General features: G+C 37.6%; 1 protein-coding gene across 2 annotated transcripts in view; it reads left to right on the top strand.

Moving 5' to 3' along the window:
- The window catches only part of GPD2 (glycerol-3-phosphate dehydrogenase 2), a 140,150-nt gene that overhangs the window by 93,773 nt on the left and 21,164 nt on the right, over window positions 1-25,213 (top strand). For both annotated transcript variants that reach the window (XM_037027808.1, XM_037027810.1), the window contains exons 7-9: window positions 10,454-10,618; window positions 11,466-11,610; window positions 18,507-18,700. In XM_037027808.1, the coding sequence (XP_036883703.1) occupies window positions 10,454-10,618; window positions 11,466-11,610; window positions 18,507-18,700 (504 nt within the window). The remainder of the gene's footprint in view (window positions 1-10,453; window positions 10,619-11,465; window positions 11,611-18,506; window positions 18,701-25,213) is intronic.

The raw sequence follows: 25,213 nt of genomic DNA, 5'->3' as shown, positions 1-25,213 counted from the left end.
CATTGAATCTGGATTGCCAAGAGATAGTATGCTGATAACTGAGAAATACACACACTTATGACTTGGGTAACAAATTAAAGACTGTTTCAAACAAAAGGGGGGGGGAATATAAATTAAGTAGACAAACCTTCATTAACAATAATAGCTGCATTCTTATAATGGTTTCCAGTTCACAAATACTTCCATGTATGCTCTAATTGGATTATTTCCATGTGGGTAGAAGATTGGCAGAGAAGTTGGTATAAACCTTACTTAGTGGTTGAAGAACAGACTCTGGTGGGTAAAGGAGTGTTCAGTCTGTGGCGTGCTTCGTCCTAATCTCAGGTGTTCCTCGTCCCCTGACCCAGTGCTCTCCCTGGGCTCTAGAGAGTTGGCTGGATTTTCATGTAATGTGATAGTACACATTATTTTCAGACAATTAGGACATTGGACTCTGGTTAGGCTGATTTGATAACAGTTTGATAAGGTGTGGAATCTTTCTGTGATCAGGGAGAGAAATTTGATTCGATATGAGACTGGCCTTGCAACAGGTAAAAGTTCTCAAAAGGCTGCTTCCACTTAGAATTCCCCAGCTGGTCCTTAGCACGGGCTTTCCTGTATTTATTATGTAGCTCACACTCAGAATCACTCCTGGGGCCGACTGAGCCTTTCTGGCAGGTTTGTAAAAAGTTGCGTGCGTGTACTCACACATGAATGAGGAGAGGGGACTGAGAGGTGTTTCTTTGTAAGTGACAGGACTCACTTCCTTTTGCCAGTCCTTTTGTGAAAGATGTGTTTCTTTTGTAAAGGCTTCTTTTACATTGTTATAGAATTAGATTCTCAAGTTTTATTTGAAATTTTGTGACTGCAATTTATAAAATTGGTAGAGCTGGAAGAGTTGGGAGAGGAGACGAAGTTTCACTCTGTGGCTCGCGCAGTGAGGATAGTGAGGCACAGGGGTTGGGTCTCACCCAGGATTTTAGTCTCAGGCAAAAAAAAAAAAAGAAAAGAAAAAAGAAAATCTGGCTGATGTAAGAGAAAAGTGTTTTTTTGAGAGGACAGTGAGCAACAGGGAGAAATACTGGGAATGCTGAAGACAAAGCTTGGAAAAAAGGGACCAAAAATGACTTGCAGCAACCAAAGCAAAAGCAAAATCCTGTCCCAGAACTGGTGCACCATCGAAGACTTTAATGCTGATGACCGCATGTCCCATCTTGTTCTGCCACCACTGCTGACATGTCTGTCACTGCTGCTGTCTTGCCTCCACCTTCAGATTGGATTCTCAAAGTGAGGTTCTCTGGGTCACTAGCTCTGAGGTGAAGTCTGTATTGAGATCGTGGGATTGGTGGTGCCAGGTTAGAGGCCTGTGTTCCACTGGGCCTTCTGTCTTTCCTGCAGGTGATGGGCAGAGAAGATGGGGTTAGTTGCTTGGAAACCAACCAACCGAACAAAACCTAGACAGTTAGCTATCACAAAAAGGCACCTAATTAGCGACTGTTTGAAAGATTAGAGCACGGGTCTTTTGACTTTCCCCAATTTATAGCACGTGTTGACTTCCTCTGTAATAACTGAAAGAGAAAGTGAAGTCCTGTAGATTAAGAAAGATTTTGTGATTCTAATCTTGTGAAACATTGGTTATCCTGTCAATGCTGTTCCCTCTCCTCTGGATGGAAAACCACTCTCCTGTCTTCCTGTTCTTTGTGACACATGCAAATGAATGCCTTGCCTGTCAGTGGTAAAAAGTGAAGAGAGAAAGAAATAAAGAGTAGACAGTGTTCCTGAAGTGCAGAGGTTGGAGATTGTTGTGACACATTTTGGGAAAAGTTTGCTACACTGAAGAACATAAATCATTTAGAACTAGAGAATATACAAGGCCTTTTTGTTTTTACTTTTTAAAAAATATTTTAGGCAGCCATATCTTTTAATTAAGGTATAAGGTGACCTTGACTTTCTAGTAAATTCTTTTAATAATGATAGCTAATATTTGTTGAGAACTACTACCGCATTTTGCCATGTATAATGTAGACTTTTTTGCCCAAATTTTTGTGGGAAAAATAAGGATGCACAATATACAAGGGTAATAGTGATTCTGTAACTGTATAAATGTTTTTAAATTCTTTTATGTATGCTGATGTGTTAAAAGTGTAACTCTAGAAAGCAATAATGATGTCTGTATGCAAAATATAATAATACAAAAAAACAGGCATCAAAATATAAATAAATAAATACATAAATACATAAATGATTGAATTCAAAAATTAAAATGAAAGATTTTCCCCCTGAAAGTTCAGACCAAAAACATGGGTGTACATTATGTATGGGGGCACATTCTACACCACAAAATACAGTATATTGCAGTGTACATTGCCTGTCTCACTTATTCCTCATGTTAACCCTATGTCAATCCCATTATATTCCCCTTGTAGAGATGAGTGAAAAGAACCTTAGATGAACTAGTGTGAGGTTTCACAGTTGGTGGGGATGGGACTTTAACTTAAGCACACTCTGCTATGAAAGAAGCTCGCAAAACTTCCTGTAACATGAGAAAAAGAAGATATGTCTGGAGCACTATGTTTGGTGATATTTTAGGAAAACTGCAGATGAAAGAGAAAGGAAATGTGCTAAGAACTGGAGAGAATTTTTGGAACTCGTGACTTTCACGTGTTAGACTATAAACTTGCTCTTGTATCTCAGAGTCCTGGGGCAGCTGAGTCAGTCCAATCTGTTTCAGTTTTTGCTGTCTACAATGATACTTAGCTCAATGCCTGGCACATAGTAGGTGTTTAATAAATACTTGTAAAAGAAATAAATCTCAAGTATTTGCAGGACAGTTACCTTGGGTTAAGATGCGCTGTGTTCACAACTGCAGTTTTTAGTAAAGCAAGACCTTTACCTTCAAAACTGGACATTCTAAGGTGGCTTATCAGTGACTTTACAGCATTTTAAAAACAACGAAGGAAGATTACCTGTGGCTTCAGGCCACGTGGTTCAATGGTCTGCAAAAGAGTCTCAATTGTGTTGACTTTTCAGCTTTATTTCAGTTAATTTTTTATCACATGGATCCTTTGCCCTTTTTCTTAAAAGTATAAAAATCCGTTTGGGGTTTGTTCTAGAGAGACAATTAACTGTCCTGGGTAAGCATGGAGGGGCAGGGTCTTCATTGTGAACTGACGTATAGAACACTTTTGCACAGAGGCAGTTAATGAATACCCAGAGTGTTCTGTTGTTTGCAGTTTAAATGTGGTTTTATTTTTGTTCAACTCTAGCTAGATTTCTAAGTACCTGGAAAGTAGAAAACCTACTCTTTATTAGATTCATTTAAAACTCTTGGAAGAAAGGAAAGTCGTCAGAGAATGGACACTTTATGTACTTAAATATGTCATGTGAAGGCACTTCAAATGTTTCGTTTACACGGGGCCAAAGACCACCGATCCATGCTGATTGCTAATTATTTAGATTGTAAATAGCTTATTTGAGAACCCAGGGAGAGACAAAAGAAATGTAAAAGGAACAAAAGGCCCACGATAATGAAAAGAATATTGTGAGGAGAAAGGCTGGGCAGAATTATGATGCAGGTCACATCTGGTGCTTGTATTTAATTGTACCTTTGTATTTAATAATAAAACTGATTACAGGATAGTGCTAACAGGTGTCTCTTCCTGAGAGATGTAGTCTAGATAAGTGACAGCAAATTACTCCGGTTCATAAACTTTGAATGTTATGCTTTTGTTTTGAGTGTTACCGCCTATACGAGGAGACATGTTCTGGAAAAATGTATATTAACCCAGGAAGATTTTAAAACTTAATTCCTGATAAGTATATGTAAAATATAGGCAAATACTTTTAAAGTATGAATAAGGAAAATGACTTTCCCAGTACTTTTTACTCAAATGGAGATGTGTTAATACCGTGGTCACTTTGTTTATAGTTTATGTTTCATATAAGCTTTGGATATAACTGCAAATAGCAGTGATTACCTCTTATAGGAGGTGGTCTTGCTGTTAGGACCTGTCTTCTTTGCATTTTCTCTACTTGCTCATCTTGGCTGTTTTCCCTGACTGCCCTAACATACAGCCCCTGCCCCGGGGAGTTGATCTCCCTGCCACCTGTTTTTCCCTAGTTTTGCAATTCTTTTTTAAATAATTTTTTAAAATTGTTGTTAAATTACAGTTGTCCCTATTCCCGCCCCCCCCCCATTGCTCTCCACTGCCGTGCCTGAGCCCCCTCTCACAATCTTAATTGCCTTATTAATTTATTGTAGTTGATTTGACCAGTCTCCTCCATTAGAATGTTGTTCCATGGACCAGAGACCAGCTGGTCTTATTCTCCCTACTTAGTGGATTCCTAGTGCCTAGCACCATGCCTGTCTCACAGTATGTACTCAATCAATATGTGGTGAAGAGATCTGCTGCTTGCTGTCTTAATCACACATCAAACTTTATCACTGGCCTTCTCCTTTTGTTTGTGTTTTCACCAGCAATTATGTGATAGAAGACATCCTGTTTCCATTGTCTGCTGGGTAGCTGGGTAGACAGACGATAGTGCCTTGGTTCAGTGGAGAGCACAGCTATAGTGGGGAGTAGGGCTGAGGGGCTGGGGACTGTTCCTAGACTCTCTTAGCCTTGAGCACACTTCTCTTACTTGACCTGCGATTATGTTCTGTATTCAGGTACATTAACTCATTCATTCATTTGTTCAACAAATATGTGAATACCTTCCAGGTAACAAATGCTATGGTAGGTACTGTGAAAGCCATTGAATAAGATGCTGTCTTGTTCTTTTAGGAACTTACTAAAATCAAGGTTCCCTAGGCTTGGAATTGTGATTATTTGGGTGTCTGCTGTAACCCTGGTTCCTTGGACAACCCTTGGTACATTAAAAGCATTGAATACGGTTTGCTCAGTAATGAGTGTCAAATGTAAATGTTTAGATGATTGTTTGTACCCTAATAAGTGCCATGGGAGCACAGAAGAGAGAAGGTTCTTGAATAAGAGGAGTCAGGAAAGATTTCATGAAGATGAAAAGTTGATAGTGTTCCAAGCAGGGTAAAGTGTTCTGTGGAGTAGGGACAACATGAGTGAAAGGCCAGAGGTATGAAAGAATAGAGTTGTATTTGAGGATGGACACTGGGGTTAGCCTGGAGATTCAAGGTCAGTGGGAGGGAGTTGGGAGTGTTGAGGCTGTTAGAATCATTACCAATTCCCTTATTCAATCCCTCTATGCACTAAACTGCGTTTGTGGCACAAACTAATCACCTCACCATCATTTAGTCATAGCATTTTTACAGGAAAATGAATTGTGTTCTAAATAGCCATCTAAGAATGCAGTTTTGAAGATAGAACCAGTGTTTTGGTTGCGACTAACTTTATTAGAAAATTGGTTACATGGCTGGTACGAGTCATCTGTTGCCACAGTTCCACACAACTATTGAACCTCAGTAGCATAAAAACAATTAGCATTATTGCTCTTGCATGGGAGTGGTCAGGTTTTTCTGATCTTGTCTGGGGTTGGCTTAGATTCTTCTGCTCTTTGCTGAACTGGCACTCATGTCTGTCAGCTGATGTCGGGTGGCCTTGGCTGCAATAAATGACTGGAGCAATTTGCCACATGCCTCTCATCACCCTCCTGGTCCCAGCAGGCTAGCCCAGGAATGCCCTTTTCATGGCATTTGAAGGGCTGCCTTTTTCTTTTCCCCCCTCACATCTACTAACATTCTATTGATGAAAGCGGTTTCATATGGCTGGGTCCAGAGTCGGAGTGGGAGATGACTCAGACATAAGGCAAAGGGCCTGTCTACAAGGAAGGGTGAAGAACTGGGACCATTTTTGCAATACACTGTATAACCCATAAAGGCTAATCAAATCATGATTTCATTATAACTCTAGGTCTAATGTGAGAACACAACTTCTGATTTTATTTTTATGATTTAGTTTATAAAGCACCTGTACTTTGGTCTTTATTAATGCCCATTTTCTCTTCAGACACACTAGGCCAAAGTGAGAGAAACCAGAAATGCAGAAAAAGTTGAAGTCTTAAAAAGGGTAGCAGCCAGCTATTGAAGATCAGCCATTACATTCACTGTGTAATTTCAGCAGGGCACCCGACTCCTCTCCTTTGGTAGGACACTGAAGCCCAGAGAAGCACCAAAACTTGTGACCCAGTCATTCCAAGGCCAGAGCCATTCACCAGTGTATTCTGTAAGGTGCATTCTCCCTGAACTGTTTCATGTGTCTCCCTGATCCCTACCCACACGAATAATCACTTTTATAAATAATTTACTTTTGGAAATGCATTGTCACAATTGACCATGAAAAGTATGTTCTCATTTTGAGTTTTCCTTGAGTTTAGTCATCATTTGTACTTAATCCAGAATTTAGTAATCTCTTTACACACACACACACACACACACACACACACACACACACACACGGTTTTGTGGGGTTTTTGTTGTTGTTGTTGTTTTTTGTTTTTTTTTTACACTCTGCCTCTACTGCACTCTTCCCATTAGACAGGGAAGTTTTAAATATAATGATTATATTAAATCAGCTTGAGTTTGCAGGTTATTATCATTTGAATTATTCTTGCCTGACTGCCAAGGAGAGACTTCCCGAGAGGTCACTGTGACTCTTTCAGTCCGGGACTATGAAGCATGCCCTGTGCCTTTTGTCAGAAATGGGATTAAATCTTTAGGGAAGTTTCCTTTTCTTTCTTTTTTTCCCAAAGCATCTTGTCCATCCTGCTAGAAGTAGAGTCCGGGTACAGGGAGATGGAAGGAAATACTAACATTTCAACAGTGGCGATTTTAATTGACAATGAATTTATGAACAGGTGTTATTTTAATCAAGAACTATTTTTTATAACAATTTTATACTTTCTGTACGAATTCCTGGCTCCCTATAGATGAGTGTGTGCGATGTAAATGGCCATTTTAAAGTGTGCTGCATTGAAGGAAGATTGTATGTAGAATTTCACAGCATCATAGAATTTTAGATGTGAAGGCCTAGGAAAATGCCAGGTCATTTGTTACCTAGGATTTTTTCATATTTACTCATTCTTCATCCCGTTCACACATTCAATGATTATTTCTCTTTTCCCCCGCTGTTTTGCATGTTAACTTAGCTGCCAAACTTTGAAACCCTCTGAGAGCAATATTGCTATGTCTCCAAAATATTTATATTTGAGGCCTATCACGTGATTATATTCTGAAATATTTTTCACTCAAAATATTTCTCACTATCCTGTGTGCAAGGCCATTGAGGATTAAGGCAAAATCCTTCTCTGTCACCACTGACTGACCTACATTCTGTTCGGTGGGCTGATTTAACATTTTGTTTTTCTAAACAAGGGAAAACAGTTACAGTTCCACCTCTTCTGTGCTTCCTCTCATATGAGTTGTAAGTTCAGAATGTGCACATATGCAGGATTTCAAGTGCAAAAGGAGAAGAGTAGGAAACAGATTTTCACAGGCCCCATCTGGGTCCCTGTGTAAGTGCCAATGTAAAGCTATTCACTGATTAGTGAACAGTATCATATTGCCTGGCTCTGAGGAAACAGATTTGAAAATCCAAACTTAATAAGCAGATCAATTGAGTGGGGGAGTTGAGATTATTGTATCACATTCCAATGACATGCAGTGTTGTCAAAAACTTTTTCTCCGGAAATAGAATTGCAGGAGGCATACGGATACCTTGCAAAATGTCAAGAAAGGGGGCTAGGAGAAATTTAGTTAAGAAGAGTGAAAATATACCACTTATCCCAGGAAGCATATACTCCAAGCATCTGGGTATCTCAGGGTAAAGGTGAATATAATGTAGGTTGGGGAGGAGGCCTACCATGAATTCAAGGAGGTAAGTGAATTAAGCTGAACGTCTGCAGAGAAGGGAGCTTCTGGGTAGAGGTGCAAGCTCCTGGGCCCAGAGGAAAGTCAAGTTACCAGTTTCTTGGAGCTGGTAATAACGGTGTTTGCTTTTCCTCTGCAGAGGGGGAACTTGTGGGATAAGTCTTGAGGGAATCATACATGACCATTTCTCCTTTCGTCCCACTGATGCAACTTAAATATGAAGGATACTTCGGGTTTAAATTCAGACTTTACACATTTCTGGGGTTTCCTGCTCTCCTTAAATTTAATGACTATAAAAAGGGAAGGATCAAGGTATGATGTTGACTCAGAAGAAGGAATGAACGACTCTGCCTTGGAGAGACACAGAGAAGGGGAGACTTCGCGGGGAGATGTTTGAATCTGATCACGAGAGAGCAATAGGAATTGTCCAGAGCTTCCACGGTGGTATTCTAGCCAGAAGAGTGTGGGTAAAGGCAAGCAAGTGTGAAATAAGACAGGTGTTCAGGAAATTGCAGATAACCTCACAATTCTAGATAGAATGGGAGGAGAACTGTGGCATAAGTAAGTGACATACCTGATTTGAGTCCAGGCAGGTGCTGTTGGATGTCAGGGCAGGTGTGGCAAAGAGCCAAAGGAACTTGTTTTCACCACACACTTGACTGAGGTTGATCTTGTTTCCCTTTCAAAAGTACTGGGATTTGGAAGGTAATTAGGGAGGCTTTTCTTGGTATAAACCCCCAGAGCCTGATGAACTGTACTGCCCCAGTGAATTTTATATTTTAAAAAGTAGTAAAGCTTTTGTATTTTTGGAACTTGGAGTTTTATTACCAGATGATTGTATAATAGATACACCATTTTACAAAGGAATCTGTCATTTAATAAGTGGGATTTATGTCTGGTTCCTTTGCATAGTGATTTCATGCAGGGTGGAAAATAGTTGATTTACACATGACTTTCTTGAGACTTGCCCTGTGTGTAAATCAGGGCACACCTATAGGCAGGTCTTGAAATTTTTAAAATTACCCACCTGGTGTGTCAGTGTTATTTATGTACATAAATCTACTAGAAAGATTGGAGGGGATGGGAACTCTCTTTTGTGTAGATTTGTGATATCTTTAAAGAGATGATCTATAGTGTTACTTGCATTTTGTTTCTTCGGACTCTTTTATGCAGGAGCATATTCTAATTTTAATTCGGACTCTTGTACTTTGCAGAGCATATTCTAATTTTAATTAAGGAGTCTTACATTAATAAAAGTTGGTTTCTTAAACTGTAAATATACCAACTGACTGTTTAATAGCAATTTTAGCATCACACTAAGTTGAAGTTGATAAAAAATGCTAACCTTCCTACTTCTACTGCAGGTACTGCTGCTGCTACTGTTTTCTTTCTTCTACTTCTGTTAATTTGGGGGTAAAATAACTTCTCATTCTGCATGTTGATGTGCAATGTATGTTCCTCGCTTGATAGAGAATTTCATTTTGAGGGAAAGGTTCTTGGCTGATTGTGTTAGTCCAGCAGTTTTAGAGTAAGATGTTTGTGGGGAGGGGCGGCGGCCTGTTCAGTCATTGATTCTCTTTATAACTTTGCCCTTTTAGCTGGAACAGATTACCTGTGGTGTGCTTCTGGCACTGCACAGGCTGCATCACAAGGAAGAACCTTTACATAAACCATTTATACGAAATGTTTGGTATGCTGGCAACATAAATCAACAACAATATTCATTACAAATTCGTCCCTTTATCGGTATTATCTTGATAGAACTGATCCCAGAACTGATCCCAATGTGTGGGAATTTGAACCCTGCTTCAGTACAATCCAGCCCTGGGTAATTAGTTATTCAGGGCACAGAGCACCGGCCCCTGCAATGTAGAGTAATCCTTCCCAGTCAGCGTTAACCTCACTGGCAATAATAAATAGAAAAAGTCTCTAGTGATGCCACTGTTTTAAAGTGATTAATCATCTTTCCCCCCTTCTCCTCCCCCTTAGTTTTCTTTAAGTAGGATTTTTTCAGCAATAAATCTTTAACAATACAGGTAGGAATTGTTCTGTAATTAAATTTTGCCCTGCTTAATTTCTTACCTTTTATGTGCGATTAAAAAAATGTTACATGTTAAAGAGCTCTAATCAAAATTCAAACCAAGGAAAATCCTTTTATAGAAAACTAAGAAATTCTCTGTGAAAGATTAAGCTCTTGATTTTGAATATTAGATAGAGCATAGATTCATAAAAATTGTTAATCAACACCAGTTGGGGTGTCAGAGATTCTGAAGTTTTGAATTGCCTCACTTTCAGGCATACGGGTTGTCTGTATTAGGAAAAGTCTGACATATACATATGTTCCCAAACAGAGAATAATTACTACTTAACTTTCAGATAATTGATATCAGCTCTGTAGCAAAGGGTTATTTTCTGCCCTGAGATACAAAAGTGCACTTGGTGAAGGAGCAGGTGGATGCCTGACTGAGAATGACCATGTCTTTTTAAATCATGCCCTCTAGAGCTGACCATCCATCACGTATATTCTGGGTGACAGGGACAGATGTGACATATCTGTTGTGACACACTGCTGTACCACCAGCCTGTGGCTTGAGGTGACTCCTGTCCCTCCTCTGCTCCTTTCCCCTGCTGCAGGACAACACAATGATGCGCGGATGAACCTTGCCATTGCTCTCACTGCTGCCAGGTACGGGGCTGCCACAGCCAATTACATGGAGGTCCTGAGCTTGCTGAAGACGACAGACCCCGAGACAGGGAAACAGCGAGTGAGCGGTGTGCGGTGCAAGGACGTGCTCACAGGTACGCAAAGGCTCTGGCAGGAAGGTCTTTCTTAGCATCTTGCTTTGCCTATATAATGACTGAATTATTTTTCTGTTACTTCTTTTTTATTGAAGCCAGATTTCAGAGTCATCTTAATTATATTCCATATATTCAACAATGACTGCTTTAATATGAAAATTTTCCCTTGTGGAACTTGGCAGTTTTCCCTTTTGTGTTAAATGGTGATGATGATGATGATGATATTAAATGCAATAATAAAAAATGATCATGGAATTCCCACAACTATGAATGCATTTCATTTTCTTTACAGAAACATGTTACTAATAAATGAAATAAATGGGCCAAGTTTCAAAGTATCATTTAACTGTCATAAACAGTGCATTTGTACATCATTAAGGTCAATCACTTAACTTGGGTTAGATTCTCATTCTTGTCTTGAATCTGTAGTCACGTAGGCACAGTTTCCAAATTACATCGTTTCCTTGAACCAAACCAATAATGTGAAATATATTGTCACATGGCACCACTGTTTGCAAATTCCAGTTTTAAAGAGAAAGCAGCTTATTTTATTATTCCACTTCCTTCATATTTGGCACTTTGATGCTGGGCATTTTGCAAAATAACCGAGAGCTGAAATGAAAAAGTGGCATGCTTTTCTTCCCCTCAGTTCAGACTTTGTTTTGGAAAATTTACTCAGGTGCAAGCCTTTTGTGTGGCTTTTCAATAACTCTGGCTGTTCATGTCACTTAGTGTTGTGTACAATACACTTCGCCATAGATTAAGTTAATAGATGAATTAATAATCCAAAGCATCAGTGAGCAGAGAAACAAATGGGGTGTGTGATTGATGCTGCTTTCTTTTGCAGGGCAGGAATTTGATGTGAGAGCCAAATGTGTTATCAATGCCACAGGACCTTTCACAGACACTGTGCGCAAAATGGATGATAAGTGTGCCGCAGCTATCTGCCAGCCGAGTGCTGGTGTCCACATTGTGATGCCTGGGTACTACAGGTAACTGTCAGTTCAGTGACTGTCACAGAGAATGAGGGCCACAGAAATTGTCTATGTTTATTCTTTGAGCACAGCTTTCTTAAAACGAGATGAGGAGAACTATGTCTAATCACTGTGTTGTATACTGGAAACTAATATGTATTCTATGCCAATTATATTTAAAAAATAAATGAAAAAAATGAGAAATAAGTACAGGAACTCATCTAAAACATGAAGTACAAGCTCTTAGCTTTCATGGCACCGCTCCTTGCCAGGAGTTAATGATTTGGGATCCATTTTATACTTCCTTTAGTGTGCTCATCATCAGAGATTAGGCCTTAGTGTTTTGAATTTCCATTTTCATTAAAAGATTGAAAATTAATTTTGCCAAAATTTCATAAATGACAGTTTAATTAAGAAATCAAAATGCTCCTCTGGCCTCGTGGCTCGATTGGTTGGAGCATTGTCCTGTGCACCGAAAGGTTGCAGGTTCAGTTCCTGGTGTGGGCATGCGTGAGAGGCAACTAATCAATGTTTCTCCCCCCCCCCCCCAATCAATAAAGGCATATCTTTGGGTGAGGATTAAAAAATTTAAAAATTTAGTTTTATGAAATTCCAAACTTTGCTTATGTAGAATTTGAAAATAAGGACCACTCTGGTATTTTTAGGTTAATAATTTCTGAAATATATTTTGAAAAATATTATAACAAGTAAAAATCAGATAGCATTTGTAATTTACCATGGTAACAAAGACAAATAGAAATACAGAAATGGGTAGGGATAGAGATGAAATAAGAATATCAGTTTTGGGTGAGGGACACTTTAATAAAATATTCTCTTCAATTGTGTGTGTGTTTAAAATTTTTAAAAAATTAAAAAAGAAACATCCATACGGCTTTGGGTCATATGAAATTAAACAATGATTAACCCTCATGTACGTTTTAAGACATCTGTGGAAAAAATTCATATGACCATGCTAAGAGTATTGAACATGTATACCGTTTTTATTTTCATATGTGGTAAGTCTAGTAGGCACACCAGTAATTCTATATGAAATAATGATTTATGTTCCAGATATTCCTTACGACATTATTTGTGGCTGAGAAATATTCGAAACCACTTTAGTTTCTAACTTTAGGAGAATAGATAATACATAATATGGTATATCTGAACAAGGTAATACTACATAGTCATTAAAATTATAGTTGTAAATAATTTGTGTCCTAAGATAACACTAATGATCCAAACAAATCTAAACAATGTTAATTTAGAAAGGATGATGCATGGTTATATGTGCAATAGGACCTAAATATTATATAAGTATATAAAGAAAAGATTATAAGGAAATATGTTATATTTAAATAATGATTATCTCTAGGTAATACAGTTTTGGGTTAAAGGTTATAATTTCTAGGTTATATGTTTAGAATGAGAGGTATTTCTTATTTTTATAATTTCCCCAAAAGAACATATAAATCTTTTAATATTTAATAAAGTGGATACAGCAATCTATTTTGTTTAATATATGTATTCTCCTAGAATGCCATCCTGCAGTGTGATAGATGATACAGCCTTATTAATTATCAGTTTACCAGTAACTGAATTTCCCTTAATAGAGTCCAAAAATACTCCTAATGTGTATTAAATATACTTTTACTTTGAAAAATATTACACTTCTACCAAGGAAAACATTAAAGAGAATTTATCCACCAACTTGCAAGGTTTCGTGCTCATTTTCTAAATGTCTACAAGTAATTGGTTTGTAGTCTTTAGTATTTTTACTGAGGACTGGAAAAAGCAAGATGCTTCTAGTCTTAATAATAAAAATTTATGCAGTGCTACTTAATAGAGTTTTAGAAACTGCTAACCACAAATTTAGTTCATGTGAAAGGAAGAGAAGTAAATATATGTAAATGTTGTACATGTTTTTTGTATATGGAGAAGTTTTCAACAGTAATTCTAGTCACAATTATATACGTTTATTTGGTATTGAATTAAAACATGCAAGGCCAGCTAGTTTATAAGGTTTTTTTTTGTGGGGAGGTAACATATCTTAGAGTACAAATGTAATATCTGAACTACAGATGCACACATCATCATGATCCTCATATTTGTTTAGATCTTAACAGAGTCAACATATTTTCTTGTGCATTATATTTTGTGGTTTTTTCCCACAACTGCCCCATGATTTCCAAGCATATTTTCCCTTATGTTATTTCTGCCACTTAAAAATGACATCGTTTGGGAAAAGCCAGTTTATTCAGGGAACCTTAGTTTGCCTGTTGTTTAAATGGGAAGCCGTTCTGCTCTTTGAGGGTGCACAGGCAGAATACTGTACGGAGAGTGAGGGCTACGGCGGTGTCTTGCTGGAGAACTTCCCGGGTTTGTTCATCACTTTACTTCTTGCTGATTTCTGTGACCTCGGCAAGCTCTTGCTTTTAGCTTCTGCTTCCTTATCTCATAATAGTACCTAATTTGTATGCATTTTGACAAGGTATACATCCTTTGATTACTTTTTGTCTGTTTTGTTGACCGCTATACCCCCAGCTCCTGGTACAATGTCTGGAACATAATAGTGACCAGTAAATATTTTTGAATGAATTCTACTAACATTTTTTGTTGTTAACTTGTCCAAATTGTGAGAGTATTACTTTTTCTTAAAATTGACATTTTAATATAATATTTATGAGGGAATTTTTAGTATAGAGAAGTTAAAACAGGGAAACAAAATATGATTCTTTGTTTTACTGCCCAGGCAACTCCTATAATAGGCAAAATTAATAGAACTAATCACTAGAGAAAAATAGATAGAAAATGAAAAGGGAAAGCCTTCCTCTGCTTCTTCATGACTCTATCTCATTCCCCCACTTCAGGTCTTCCCTGGTAACCAGTAACATTTCTTTCTGATCTCTTTTAGGAAATTTATGTTCATGCTTGCACAATTGTATATCTGTTTAAAATGTTTATATGAAAGAGGTCATGCTACGTATATTCTCTCTACTGTGCTTTATAATGTGCTGATAATAGAGTAGATAGGTATTTTTAAAGAAATAAAAATATTTCTTATTTTTTTATAGAAAAATGCACGTAATATTTTCAAAACAGAATGCCTTTTTAATAGGTTTTTTAAAAAAAGTTTATTTGTTTTTAGAGAGAGGGGAAGGGAGGGAAAAAGAGAGGGAGAGAAACATCAGTTGGTTGCCTCTCACACGGCCCCAACCAGGGACCTGGCCCTCAACCTAGGCATGTGCCCTGACTGGGAATTGAACCTGCAACCTTTCAGATTGCAGAATGATGTCCAACCCACTGAGCCACACCAGTTATGCCCTTTTTATCCTAAAAATTTTGCATTAGCTTTAGGCCCCCTAACTGCAGATCAGGAAAGCATTAGTCACAGTCTAAGGTACCTATGTAAGTGATCTCATTCTATTTTGGGAGGAATGGAGGTCCCATACTTAGTTAGTAGCACTTTGGGCTGTAGAAGTACCACACAGCCTGCAGGAAACCCTGGAGGAGAGGTTGGCAGCCCGGTTCTGTTCTGGCTGCTGCGGAGGAGCCTTTTGGTTTGGGACTGCAATTTGGATTTAGTAAGGATTTATTACCTCTTTGGCACTGACCTTGAGCAGCTGAAGTTCTGGCGTCCCTGAGGAAAGTTTTGCTCTCCATAACAAGTCATTTTCTTGGGTGGAGTGAAGAGATCTCAGACTGAAATACCTCTCTGGGTTCATCAGTCAATCACACTCAGCAAATCTAACTCAAGGCTTTAACTAGGTCCTTTGGGATGAGTGCGACCATCTGTGGCTGCCCTATAAACTGCCTGATAACTTTAGAACTAACATTTCAACTAAAACCTGCATGCACAGTTTGGAAATGCAATGAGTTCAGTAGCTAGTGACTTTTTGCTTGTAGGTCGCTAAGTGGAGGGTAAGGGCCATGTGTGAATATATCTTGTTGAACTGTTTTCAGAGTATCTTTATGGCATCTATTGAGCTTCTTATGACCTTAACATTCCACATGGGGGATTCTCTTGTGCAGTGGTTACAAAATTATTATTTTAATTTTAGAAAACCCAACACAGAGAAATCATTTTTAAAGATACTCTTTAGTTTACTTATCAGATCTGGAATTTTCATGAGCTGTGGCTGTGCTCTTACAAAAGCAGCAACAATACACCAAATAACTGGAATGCATGAAAATCATCTCCCTGTAGCCTAAAGATGTTTTTTACCACTGACAAGAGGTCTCTTTTTTTTTTTCTTTCAATAATATGTGTGTGTACTGTTAGCTCTACCACTGACTGCTAAGTAGTTAAACTGATTTCAGTTTAAATAAAGGTACTTCAGGAAGGCAGTGGTCTGTATGAGAACATTGTTCATTACTTTTAATTCTATACCCACCTCCCATCCTGGACACACACACACACACACACACACACACACACACACACACGTAAATGAGCAGTAAGCTTTTTTTGCTGTTGATGTCAAGTAAATTGTGTTGAAAAAGGCCTATGCTTCACTCTGTTGTCTTCTACATGGTCTACTCATAGTTTATATCCATTTTCAAACTTCAGTGGAACCTTGCAGAATTAATTCATTATAAGAAAACAAACTTTTCCCTAAGGGAGAGTATGAATTAGGTAATTTAGAACTGATGAAAGGTATTTCCAAATGGATTCTTAAATTTTTATACCAGACATTAATAGCTTTGTCTTCCCTCTGTGCTTGTTAAGTTTATGTTTGACACATATGTCTTCACTTAAGCAGTTGATTCTCTACAGGTTCCAGTTACGTGTGTTGGTAACCATCACCTTCACCCTTTAAACTGCTTTTATTGCATTGAAACGTTTTAAAGGATTTGGTACTTTTGCTTTTCTAACAGCATTTTATGTCTAGGTGGCTAAATATTATAATTTGATGTTGAGGTTTGTTGAGTTATTTAGGCATATTATATGATATCTGGCCCATTAAAGGATCACATATAAGATATACTAACATAATTTGTTGAAATATGGAATTTATCTTTTTGTTTCAATATAGTGCTATTTACCAAATTTGAAAGCTTGAACTCTGGATGAGTTCATTTCCAATCCCTAAGTGACTGATTTAATCTACGGACATATTAACCCAGGTTCAAATTAGGTGCTTACAAAACACATAGTTAGTAGTTGAAGATTTTGAGAGAGTTTTATGACAAATACAAAGAAAAAATACAGTCATACAGAGACTGAAAATACAGTTTTCAATATTTGAAAATGAAAACAAAATTATTTTCTTTAAGTAGCCCTGAATGAAGATGAAATCTTAGCCAAATGTTTAAATGGTTGACATATTTCTGGGGTGCTTTTTGCACATGCTCAGTAGAGCTGTGGCTTATTCACTCCTGTGTCTTTCAGGTGAGCTGCGGACAGTGACTTCTCTCTCCAAAGGCTGTGTAGACATGCTAGGCATTTCATGAGGCTGATGGGTTTGACAAACAAAGACTAGTATTTCTGGTGGTTTACATAAAGAAAATGCATTAGCTATGCTGACTGTAGATTTCCTTTTAATAAAACAATTATTTTTGACTTGCTCTAAAACAGTTGTTAGTCTGTAATCCTTATACATGTGGGTATAAGAGAGATTACTTGACATTTATTTAAACCAAATGGAGTTGTGTTTCATATTGCAGAAGTTGCATTAATAGAAACTGAAATACCTTATGGTAGATTTCTCCAAATTTCTTTGAATGGTTAATGAATACATTAAAACAACAGTTCCTAGTGATTTAATAATGATTGGACAGGTTTTGTTACTTTTTTTTTTTAAAACAGTTGCTTATCCTTTCAAGTGTGTAATTTGGTTTTAGAGTATTTATTTTTTATTTTTTATTTTTTTATTTTTAAAGATTTTATTTATTTATTTATTTTTAGAGGGGAAGGAGAGAGGGAGAGAAACATCAATGTATGGTTGCCTTTTATGCGTCCCCTGCTGGTAGTTAGCCTGCAAGGAACTGGCCTGCAACCCAGGCATGTGCCCTGACTGGGAATCGAACCGCGATCATCTGGTTCGTAGGCCCGTGCTCAAGCTACGCCAGCCAGGGCTGGTTTTAGAGTATTAAGTATCAGTTAGCATAAATTCTTAACTAGTATTTTGGAAGACTGTATATATATAACCTTTCAGAGGAGGCGTCCTTGAAAGTTGGTTTAATAGCGTAATACAGTAGTATCGTCTGCCTGCTTAAGGGTTTCATTGCTTAGATATTCCTCTACTTTTTGACCTTATCCTAGTACATTGTTATTGAGGTAGGAGAAAACTGAGCCCCTTTCTTATGGATGTACTTGTTGAAATTTCTGTCAAATTGAAATGAAGTAAGAAATCTCATATCTGGTGAAGTGGTACAAATTCACCTAGGCACAAGGCAAAGAAACTTTTAAATCACATTTTAGTATCTAGAAAGTTAGTTAAACCCTACACTTTTCTCATGTGCTTCTGCGACCTGCTAAAAGATGTGCCAAATGTCAGAGGTCCCAGGAAAGTACTTCTCATAGACTTGAAAAAAGGTTGAAGAGCTATCCTTAATGGACCATCATAAAAGAAATTATAGACAGTTATCTCACTGACATTATCTGATGTGAATGATCCAAGAAATATTAAGAACCCAAACAATTGTAAGTTGAAGTCCACTTTCATAATTAACCTTGAGTTTTTGAGATGGGAGGGCTGATTTTGCTGTGGAATATTACTATTACAATTGCTCCATTCCCTTTTGTTACCCAGTTTTTTTTAAAGTCATTTATAGAGTAAGTTAGTGGCAGTAAAAGTAATGGCTTGTGTTGTTTGTATTTGTTTATATGAGCATTGGTGAATGAAATAGATTGTGGATCAAGTTTAAATTTTTGCTAATTACAAAAATAAACAATTTTATTTTTACCTCAGCCCAGAGAACATGGGACTTCTTGATCCAGCTACCAGTGATGGGCGAGTTATTTTCTTCTTACCCTGGCAAAAGATGACTATAGCTGGCACAACTGACACGCCAACAGATGTTACACACCATCCTATTCCTTCGGAAGAAGATATCAACTTTATTTTGAATGAAGTGCGTAACTACCTGAGTTGTGATGTTGAAGGTAATGTGCACGTTCCTTTAAGTTTGTCTTCTCCCTTTTAGAAATCTCCCATAACGTGCCGGCTCTGTCTAGGTACCTGCCATGTCTCCAGTGGGGCTCATCTCCACACTTGGCCTGCTCTAATGCTTAGTGCTCACCGCTTCTTCCAGAAGATTTGTGAGGACCAAATTATAACACAGTGGGAAGAAGTTGCCTTTTCCCCCTACTACTTATACAGTCTTTTTCTGTATGTATGTATGTATGTATATATATATATATGTATATATGTATATATATATATCAGAAAATATGTTTTATGATATAAAACACATATACATATGCATGTATATATGTTTTATATATGTTGTATCCTCGTCTGAGGACATGCTTATTGATTTCAGAGAGAGAGGGAGAGACAGAAGAAGAGAAACATTGATGTGAGAGAGAAACATCGTATGGTTGCCTCTCATATGCACCCCGGCTGGGGGATGACCCTGCAACCTGGGCATGTGCCCTGATGGAGAATCAAACCTGTGACCTTTTGGTTTACAGGATGATGCTCCCAACAACTGAGCCACACCAGCCAGGGCTCTGATAATTTTTAATGGCAAGATTAGAGTGCCATATGTGAGCTTTAAGCATGCATGCTCTTTGAGAGCAGTCTGAAATGTTTGTATCGCTATTTAATTTCTAGAGCTTGGAAAGATCTGATTTACAGATACAGGATATTCGTAGGAAATGATTAGGAAAATGAGAGCATGGAAGTATTTCTAAGAAGCTTAGTGAGCTGTTACCACATGGCAAGTAAAGTGTTGGTAGTGGATTTAGGTAAGAAGTGTAACTATGCTTGCTCGAATAAAAAAAGCCAAAGTTTGCTTTTTTCCAGTGCTAACCTAAACATACGGTACTTCTTTTTAACTTGGATGTCATAACATTTTCTTCCATGAAAATATATAGTGATTTTTTAAAAAATCCAGGCTTATTTCAGAAGTTCCCAAACATCCTTCTGTATTTCCTTAGTTAATAGCCTCATCAATCCATCTAGCCAGCTAAGCTAGGAATGGCATGCCTGTCTTTGGTGATCCTTCTCTCGTCACATCTAGTTCAGTTCCTGTCAGTGCTCACTCCTTAAATCCCCCTTCACTTTATTGTCCTGGTTTGTGCCTGTCATTTCTCACTTGGGCAGTTACCTTGGCCCCTAACTGGCTTCCATATGACTGGTCTCTGTCCCGACCCAGTCTGATCTCTCTCCATCAGAACTGTTTTTCTAAAACACAATTTTGGGCATCACTTCCCTGCACTAAAATACCCCTTATATGTCTCCCCACTGAATTTTGGAAAAGTTCTAAACTATCTCACATGGAATCGAAGCCTTTACACAGTCTGTCTTTGCACACTTATGTTCAACTTCCTCTGTGCATTCTATGGTCTAATCCAGGGGTATCGAACTCATTTTCACTGGGGTACACATCAGCCTTTTGGTTGCCTTCAAAGGGCCAAATGTAATTTTAGGACTGTATAAATGTAACCACCCTTAACAGTTAAGTGAGAGCTCGGCGCTGCCCCCAGGTGGAAACAAGGTGCCAGGCCGGATAAAACAAGGTGAAGGGTCGTATTGGGCCCACCGGCCTTGTGTTTGCCACCTGTGGTCTAATCCTATTGTATTACTCATTATATCCAAATCAGGTCGTATGCTTTTAAACCTCCTCCTTGTTTAGACTGAAGCCTTGCTCTGGGATGACCCTTGCTCCAACGTTTCATCTTGGCTTTTTACCTTTTTGTTCCCATGGCAGGTTGGTCTAGTACGCATCACTTTATGTTATAGGTAGTAGTTGGAGATATATTTCACTTGGAGCTCCATGAGGGTAAGGATTCTTTATTCAGCTACAAAGTTTGCTCTCTGTTTGATATTCCATTCATGATGATTTTGAATTGAAATGGATTAATGATAGGTCTATCGTGGTTTTTGATGGTGTTAGCAGTTTGGAAATCTTTATATATGAAGATTAGAACATTGTAAGGTTTTTGGAAAATAGTCTTTATTTATACCAGAAATCTTCTACATGTTGGCTTCAGTGGAGGACATGTGAAAACAACTTTTGTCTTGATGTGACTCACTAGCATATGTGGATTTTTTTCCCCAAGAAGATGGTTTTTTTTTATTATGTGATCACGTATTTACAAACAGACAACTTTAAAAAATGATTCAGGTCACTCTCCTAGTTTAATTGAGCTATATTTTACAATTTAGCTCAATTTACTTCTAATTTCAAGTAATGGATTTCATTTTGAGTAGAGTCTCTTTGTATATCTACAATAATGGTATTGAATATCTACAATACATATATTGAATATATGTAATTGAAATCTATATGACTAATACTTATGGATTTATATCTTAGCCCAATGAGCAGGAAGTTTGATTGTTGAAGCAAGAAGTAAAATTAATTCAAGAGCAGAGAGCTCTTGTTGACAGTTTCCAAATTCTTAAAGTTCAAGTGCAGTAACGATGAGAAATCTAACTGCTTATACATGCCGAGAGGCTGGATGTGCAGGAAACAGATTTGGTTCCAAAAGGCCTCCATGCCCATAATGTAGGTGGGGATTTCCACCAGTGAAATAAGCTCTGGGCTGTAACAGGGACTGGATCTTGTACCAGTCTCTTATTCTGTCTATAAATAGATTGGAGACTTTTGTAATGCCTGGGGGGACCTGGTTGATCTATAAAGCTTATTTCAGTCAACATACCTTTTGGTAGTCAGGGAATAAGGTGAAACTAACAGTTTTGTCAGTTGTGATTTTTGATAAAAGTGGTTGACTTTGATATCTAAACACTGTAAACCAGGCCTTTCTCCTGGTGATCTGGGGTCTCGAGGTTAAGACTTCTCCAGATAGCAGATACCTGGGGTAAAAGCAGAGATCACAGTTCTTTCATACACTTCATTTACGTTCCTGTGCACCCCTCTGTCACACTTGCCTACTTACAAACTTACCCTTTTAAACAATTAACAGTGAATGATTCTTTATGGTTGCTTTTGATTCTTATTTCTAATGGACTGAAAGCGTCCTGTTTGAGAAATTACCCCCAGTCTTCATAGAGTGTCAGCTGAAGGATGTTTTAAAATGAAGACGTTCAAGTTTGTATTTTTCCCCAAGGGATTTTGGTGAAACGAGAGAGAAATTGAGAGAAAATTCAGCTTCAGGCACCATTGAGTTATTTGAGTACGTACTATTAATACATATATTTTAATCTTTCCACTTGTGTATAATGGGTAACACATGCTTTAACAAAAGATTTAATTAATTTATTTTTAAAGAGAAGGGAAGGGAGGGAGAAGTAGAGGGAGAGAAACATTGATGTGCAAGAGACACATCAGTAGGTCGTCCCTCTCATGCGCCCAGCTGAGAAGCTGGCCTGTAACTCAGGCGTGTGCCCTCACTGGGAATTGAACCAGCAGCCTTTTGGTTTGCAGGCTGGCATGTAATCTACTGAGCCACACTAGCCAAGGCCACATGTTTATTTTTTAAAAGTCTAACATGATTGTGTATTTTTTAAACTAGACACTGCTTATCATATTGCCTGTATTATCTCTGATTCTTCAGGGTAACCGTATGAGCTGTATTTTAATTCCCACTTTACAGATGAAGAAACTGAGTCCCATCAGTCTTGCCAATAGCTCTTTTGTATTGGAGCCATGATGTGAGTGCAAGTCAGTCTAGCTTCAGTATTTGTGCTTCTGAATACTGTACAATACTCCAATTGGTAGTTTCGGGTTTCATGATGTGATATTATATTTACTAGGGAGTGAATTAAGTCTCTCAAATCATTTATGTAAGCTGCTTGACATCTTCAGAATGGTAGTGACCTTTGATCTCAATTAGCCTTACCTAAACTTACATATTAAACTAGATGAGATTTTTGTTTCCTAACTAAACTCTTGGGCGAGCAGTCTTATCTACAGATTCAAAAATTAAAAAATTTGATTTAAGTTCTAGAGCAATAGTTTTAAAATGTTTGCATTCACCGTGGTTGAAATATCATTTTAAAAGGATTTATCAAATGGATGAATAGTAAAATTCTGACAACAGTTTCTGAGCCTTCCCAAATGGCTATATCCTTAAGAAAAAAAAAGTGTCAAATCTTAACACTCCATGCTGTTCACAGCAGCTGCCACACTTCTGCAAAATGCGTTGGAAGAATTCTGAAAAGCATTTTGCCTGTTGGGAATAAGACCATGTCTTCTTCTTTTACGATTTAGAAAGCTTTCCATTCACAGGCTGAATTTTCTAGATTACTTGTTTGTTCTTTTCTGAAATGAATGGGTAATTGATAATTGTGTGGTGCATATGGGGGTTAGGAAGAAAAATGACCTTTTGAAAAATGTATCGTTAAGTTTGCTGTGTAGAGGTTAATCAGAAGGGTGCAATGGCGAAACTAACCATTAAGCTATGGCTTAAAGGGATCCAGAGAGACAGAAGATTTGCTGAGTGCTTTATCCATGTAGTTTTTCTGGAGTGCTTCTCTAGGCAGCTTCTCTAGTTGTGCACGGGGTTGCACATATGCAATTAGTCGTGTTTATAGATTGCCTGCTATTCAATTAACAACTGAGCTGGCCATATCAACTCACTGCAGACCTGCCTTTTCACTGCCAGAGATTGTACCAGGGTTATCAACTTACACAGGCTTGGATGCTTTCCAGCTGTTTAATTAGAGTGTCACATGTTTTGCTTTTTCTAGTTTCATTAGTTTATAAATGTAATATGGTATCTTATTTCTGTGATTAACACTTCATTTCAGCAGGTTAAACATGCTGGTAGAGAAGGATTGATTTCTGACACTATTTCCCCTGTGCTCGTTTAGATATTTTCACATGCTTTTTATTGATTTTTTTGAAAGTGGCACACATGAGAAAGAACACCCCCAAATGTATGGCTAAATAGCTGATGTGAAACAAAACCACAAATTTAGCTCTTGTCACTTCCCATGGGCTTCATTTTGTATTAATTTTTAAAACAAACACTTGTCTTGCCAAGTTCTTATGAGTAAGAATATTAATTATAATTTGAAAAAATTACATAGCATTTAATCTTTTCAACCAGCTGTGAAAAATGTGTGTTCAACTTTACTATTTTTATGATATTTTATTCTTTATATGTTATATATACTAAAACCTGAACTAGTTATTTATCAGCATTATAGTAAAATATTTCTGAAACCTGATGGTGATTTTATTTTCTCACTCTCTTTTGGAAAATGTAGCCAAGGACTTTCATATGCTCAAGGTACTTGCAGGTTTATTTTAACAACTGGGCAGTAGACACTTACACATTTGACTAGGTGCCGTGTGGGCGAGCCACTCTGAAAAGTGGTGTTTAATGAGGTTTTTCTCAGCTTTAATAGTAGTGTTGTTTCCTGTCATCTTGTTTTGTTTAAAGTGTTCATTTATTTTGAAAGGCAATATCCAATTGTTTAAATATACAGTTGTTAGAAACCTTACATAAAGCCTAGCGTATTGGCTGAGAGCCCCAGATATTCTTGCTTTTTATTTGGCAATGTCAGCACTTGTTGTTTCATATAGAAAGTTCAGAGAATGTTTTAATATACCACTTAATATTTAATATTTATTGATCATTATGCATGAATACTATATATACTATACATAGAGAGTCTTCAGAAATATTAGAATTGACATTGCTGAAGGCTTTCAACATGGTGAGGAAGATGAAATGGTAATAAAATCTTGTTTAGCTTTCCTGGCAGTATGAGAACCAGAAAAATCAAGATGAATCTTTGATCTCTGAAGCATAAAAAAAGCCTTGAGCTGAGTTATTTGCTTCTCACATTATATACCATGGAGAGTTAAAGTAGGTGATGTTCGCTACTTACTCTTGGCTATGACATGAATGATAGAACTGGTATCTGGGTAGGAACTTGAGGGTAGGAGTACTAAACTCAGTTAAAAAAATATATATATATATTATTTCTTTGAACTTGTGATATTAGTAGGAGAGGAGAATACTTTGAAATGGTAAATATGAAACTTGTTATGACAGTAAAGTATTTGGGGGGAAGGGCGCTTTTACAGTATGTTGCAAGAGGAAGTACTAATGAGCAAAGGAAGTACAGTCAAATGTCGCAGAAAAGATGCTCCATGGAGATGTGGGCAAGGGGGCCATGGTGGCAGTGACCAGCTTGATGACCTAGCAGGACAGGTCTGAGGTCTGCTGCTTGGCATCACTTACTCTAGTGCTGTGCAGTATCATAACCACATGTGGCTATTTAAGTTTAAATTAGTTAAAATCAAATAAAATTTGAAATTCAGTTTCCATGAGCTGCATTTCAAGTGCTTAATAGCTGCGTGCGTAAGTGACTAGTGAATTGGACAGTGTAGCTATAGAACATTTTCACCACTGCAGAAAAGTCTGTGGCACAGTGTTGCTCTCCAGGATCTGAAAGGGTTTATGTATACCTTTAGAGAAGGAAATATTCAATTTCATAGTCATTGAATTTGTGCTTTTTGTTACGTATAAAGG

This window comes from Sturnira hondurensis, unplaced genomic scaffold (genome assembly GCF_014824575.4).
Source record: "Sturnira hondurensis isolate 20B ecotype Veracruz unplaced genomic scaffold, ASM1482457v3 Scaffold0019428, whole genome shotgun sequence".
In the NCBI taxonomy this organism is placed as follows: Eukaryota; Metazoa; Chordata; class Mammalia; order Chiroptera; family Phyllostomidae; genus Sturnira; species Sturnira hondurensis.
This window is presented reverse-complemented; position numbering and strand designations above follow the sequence as displayed.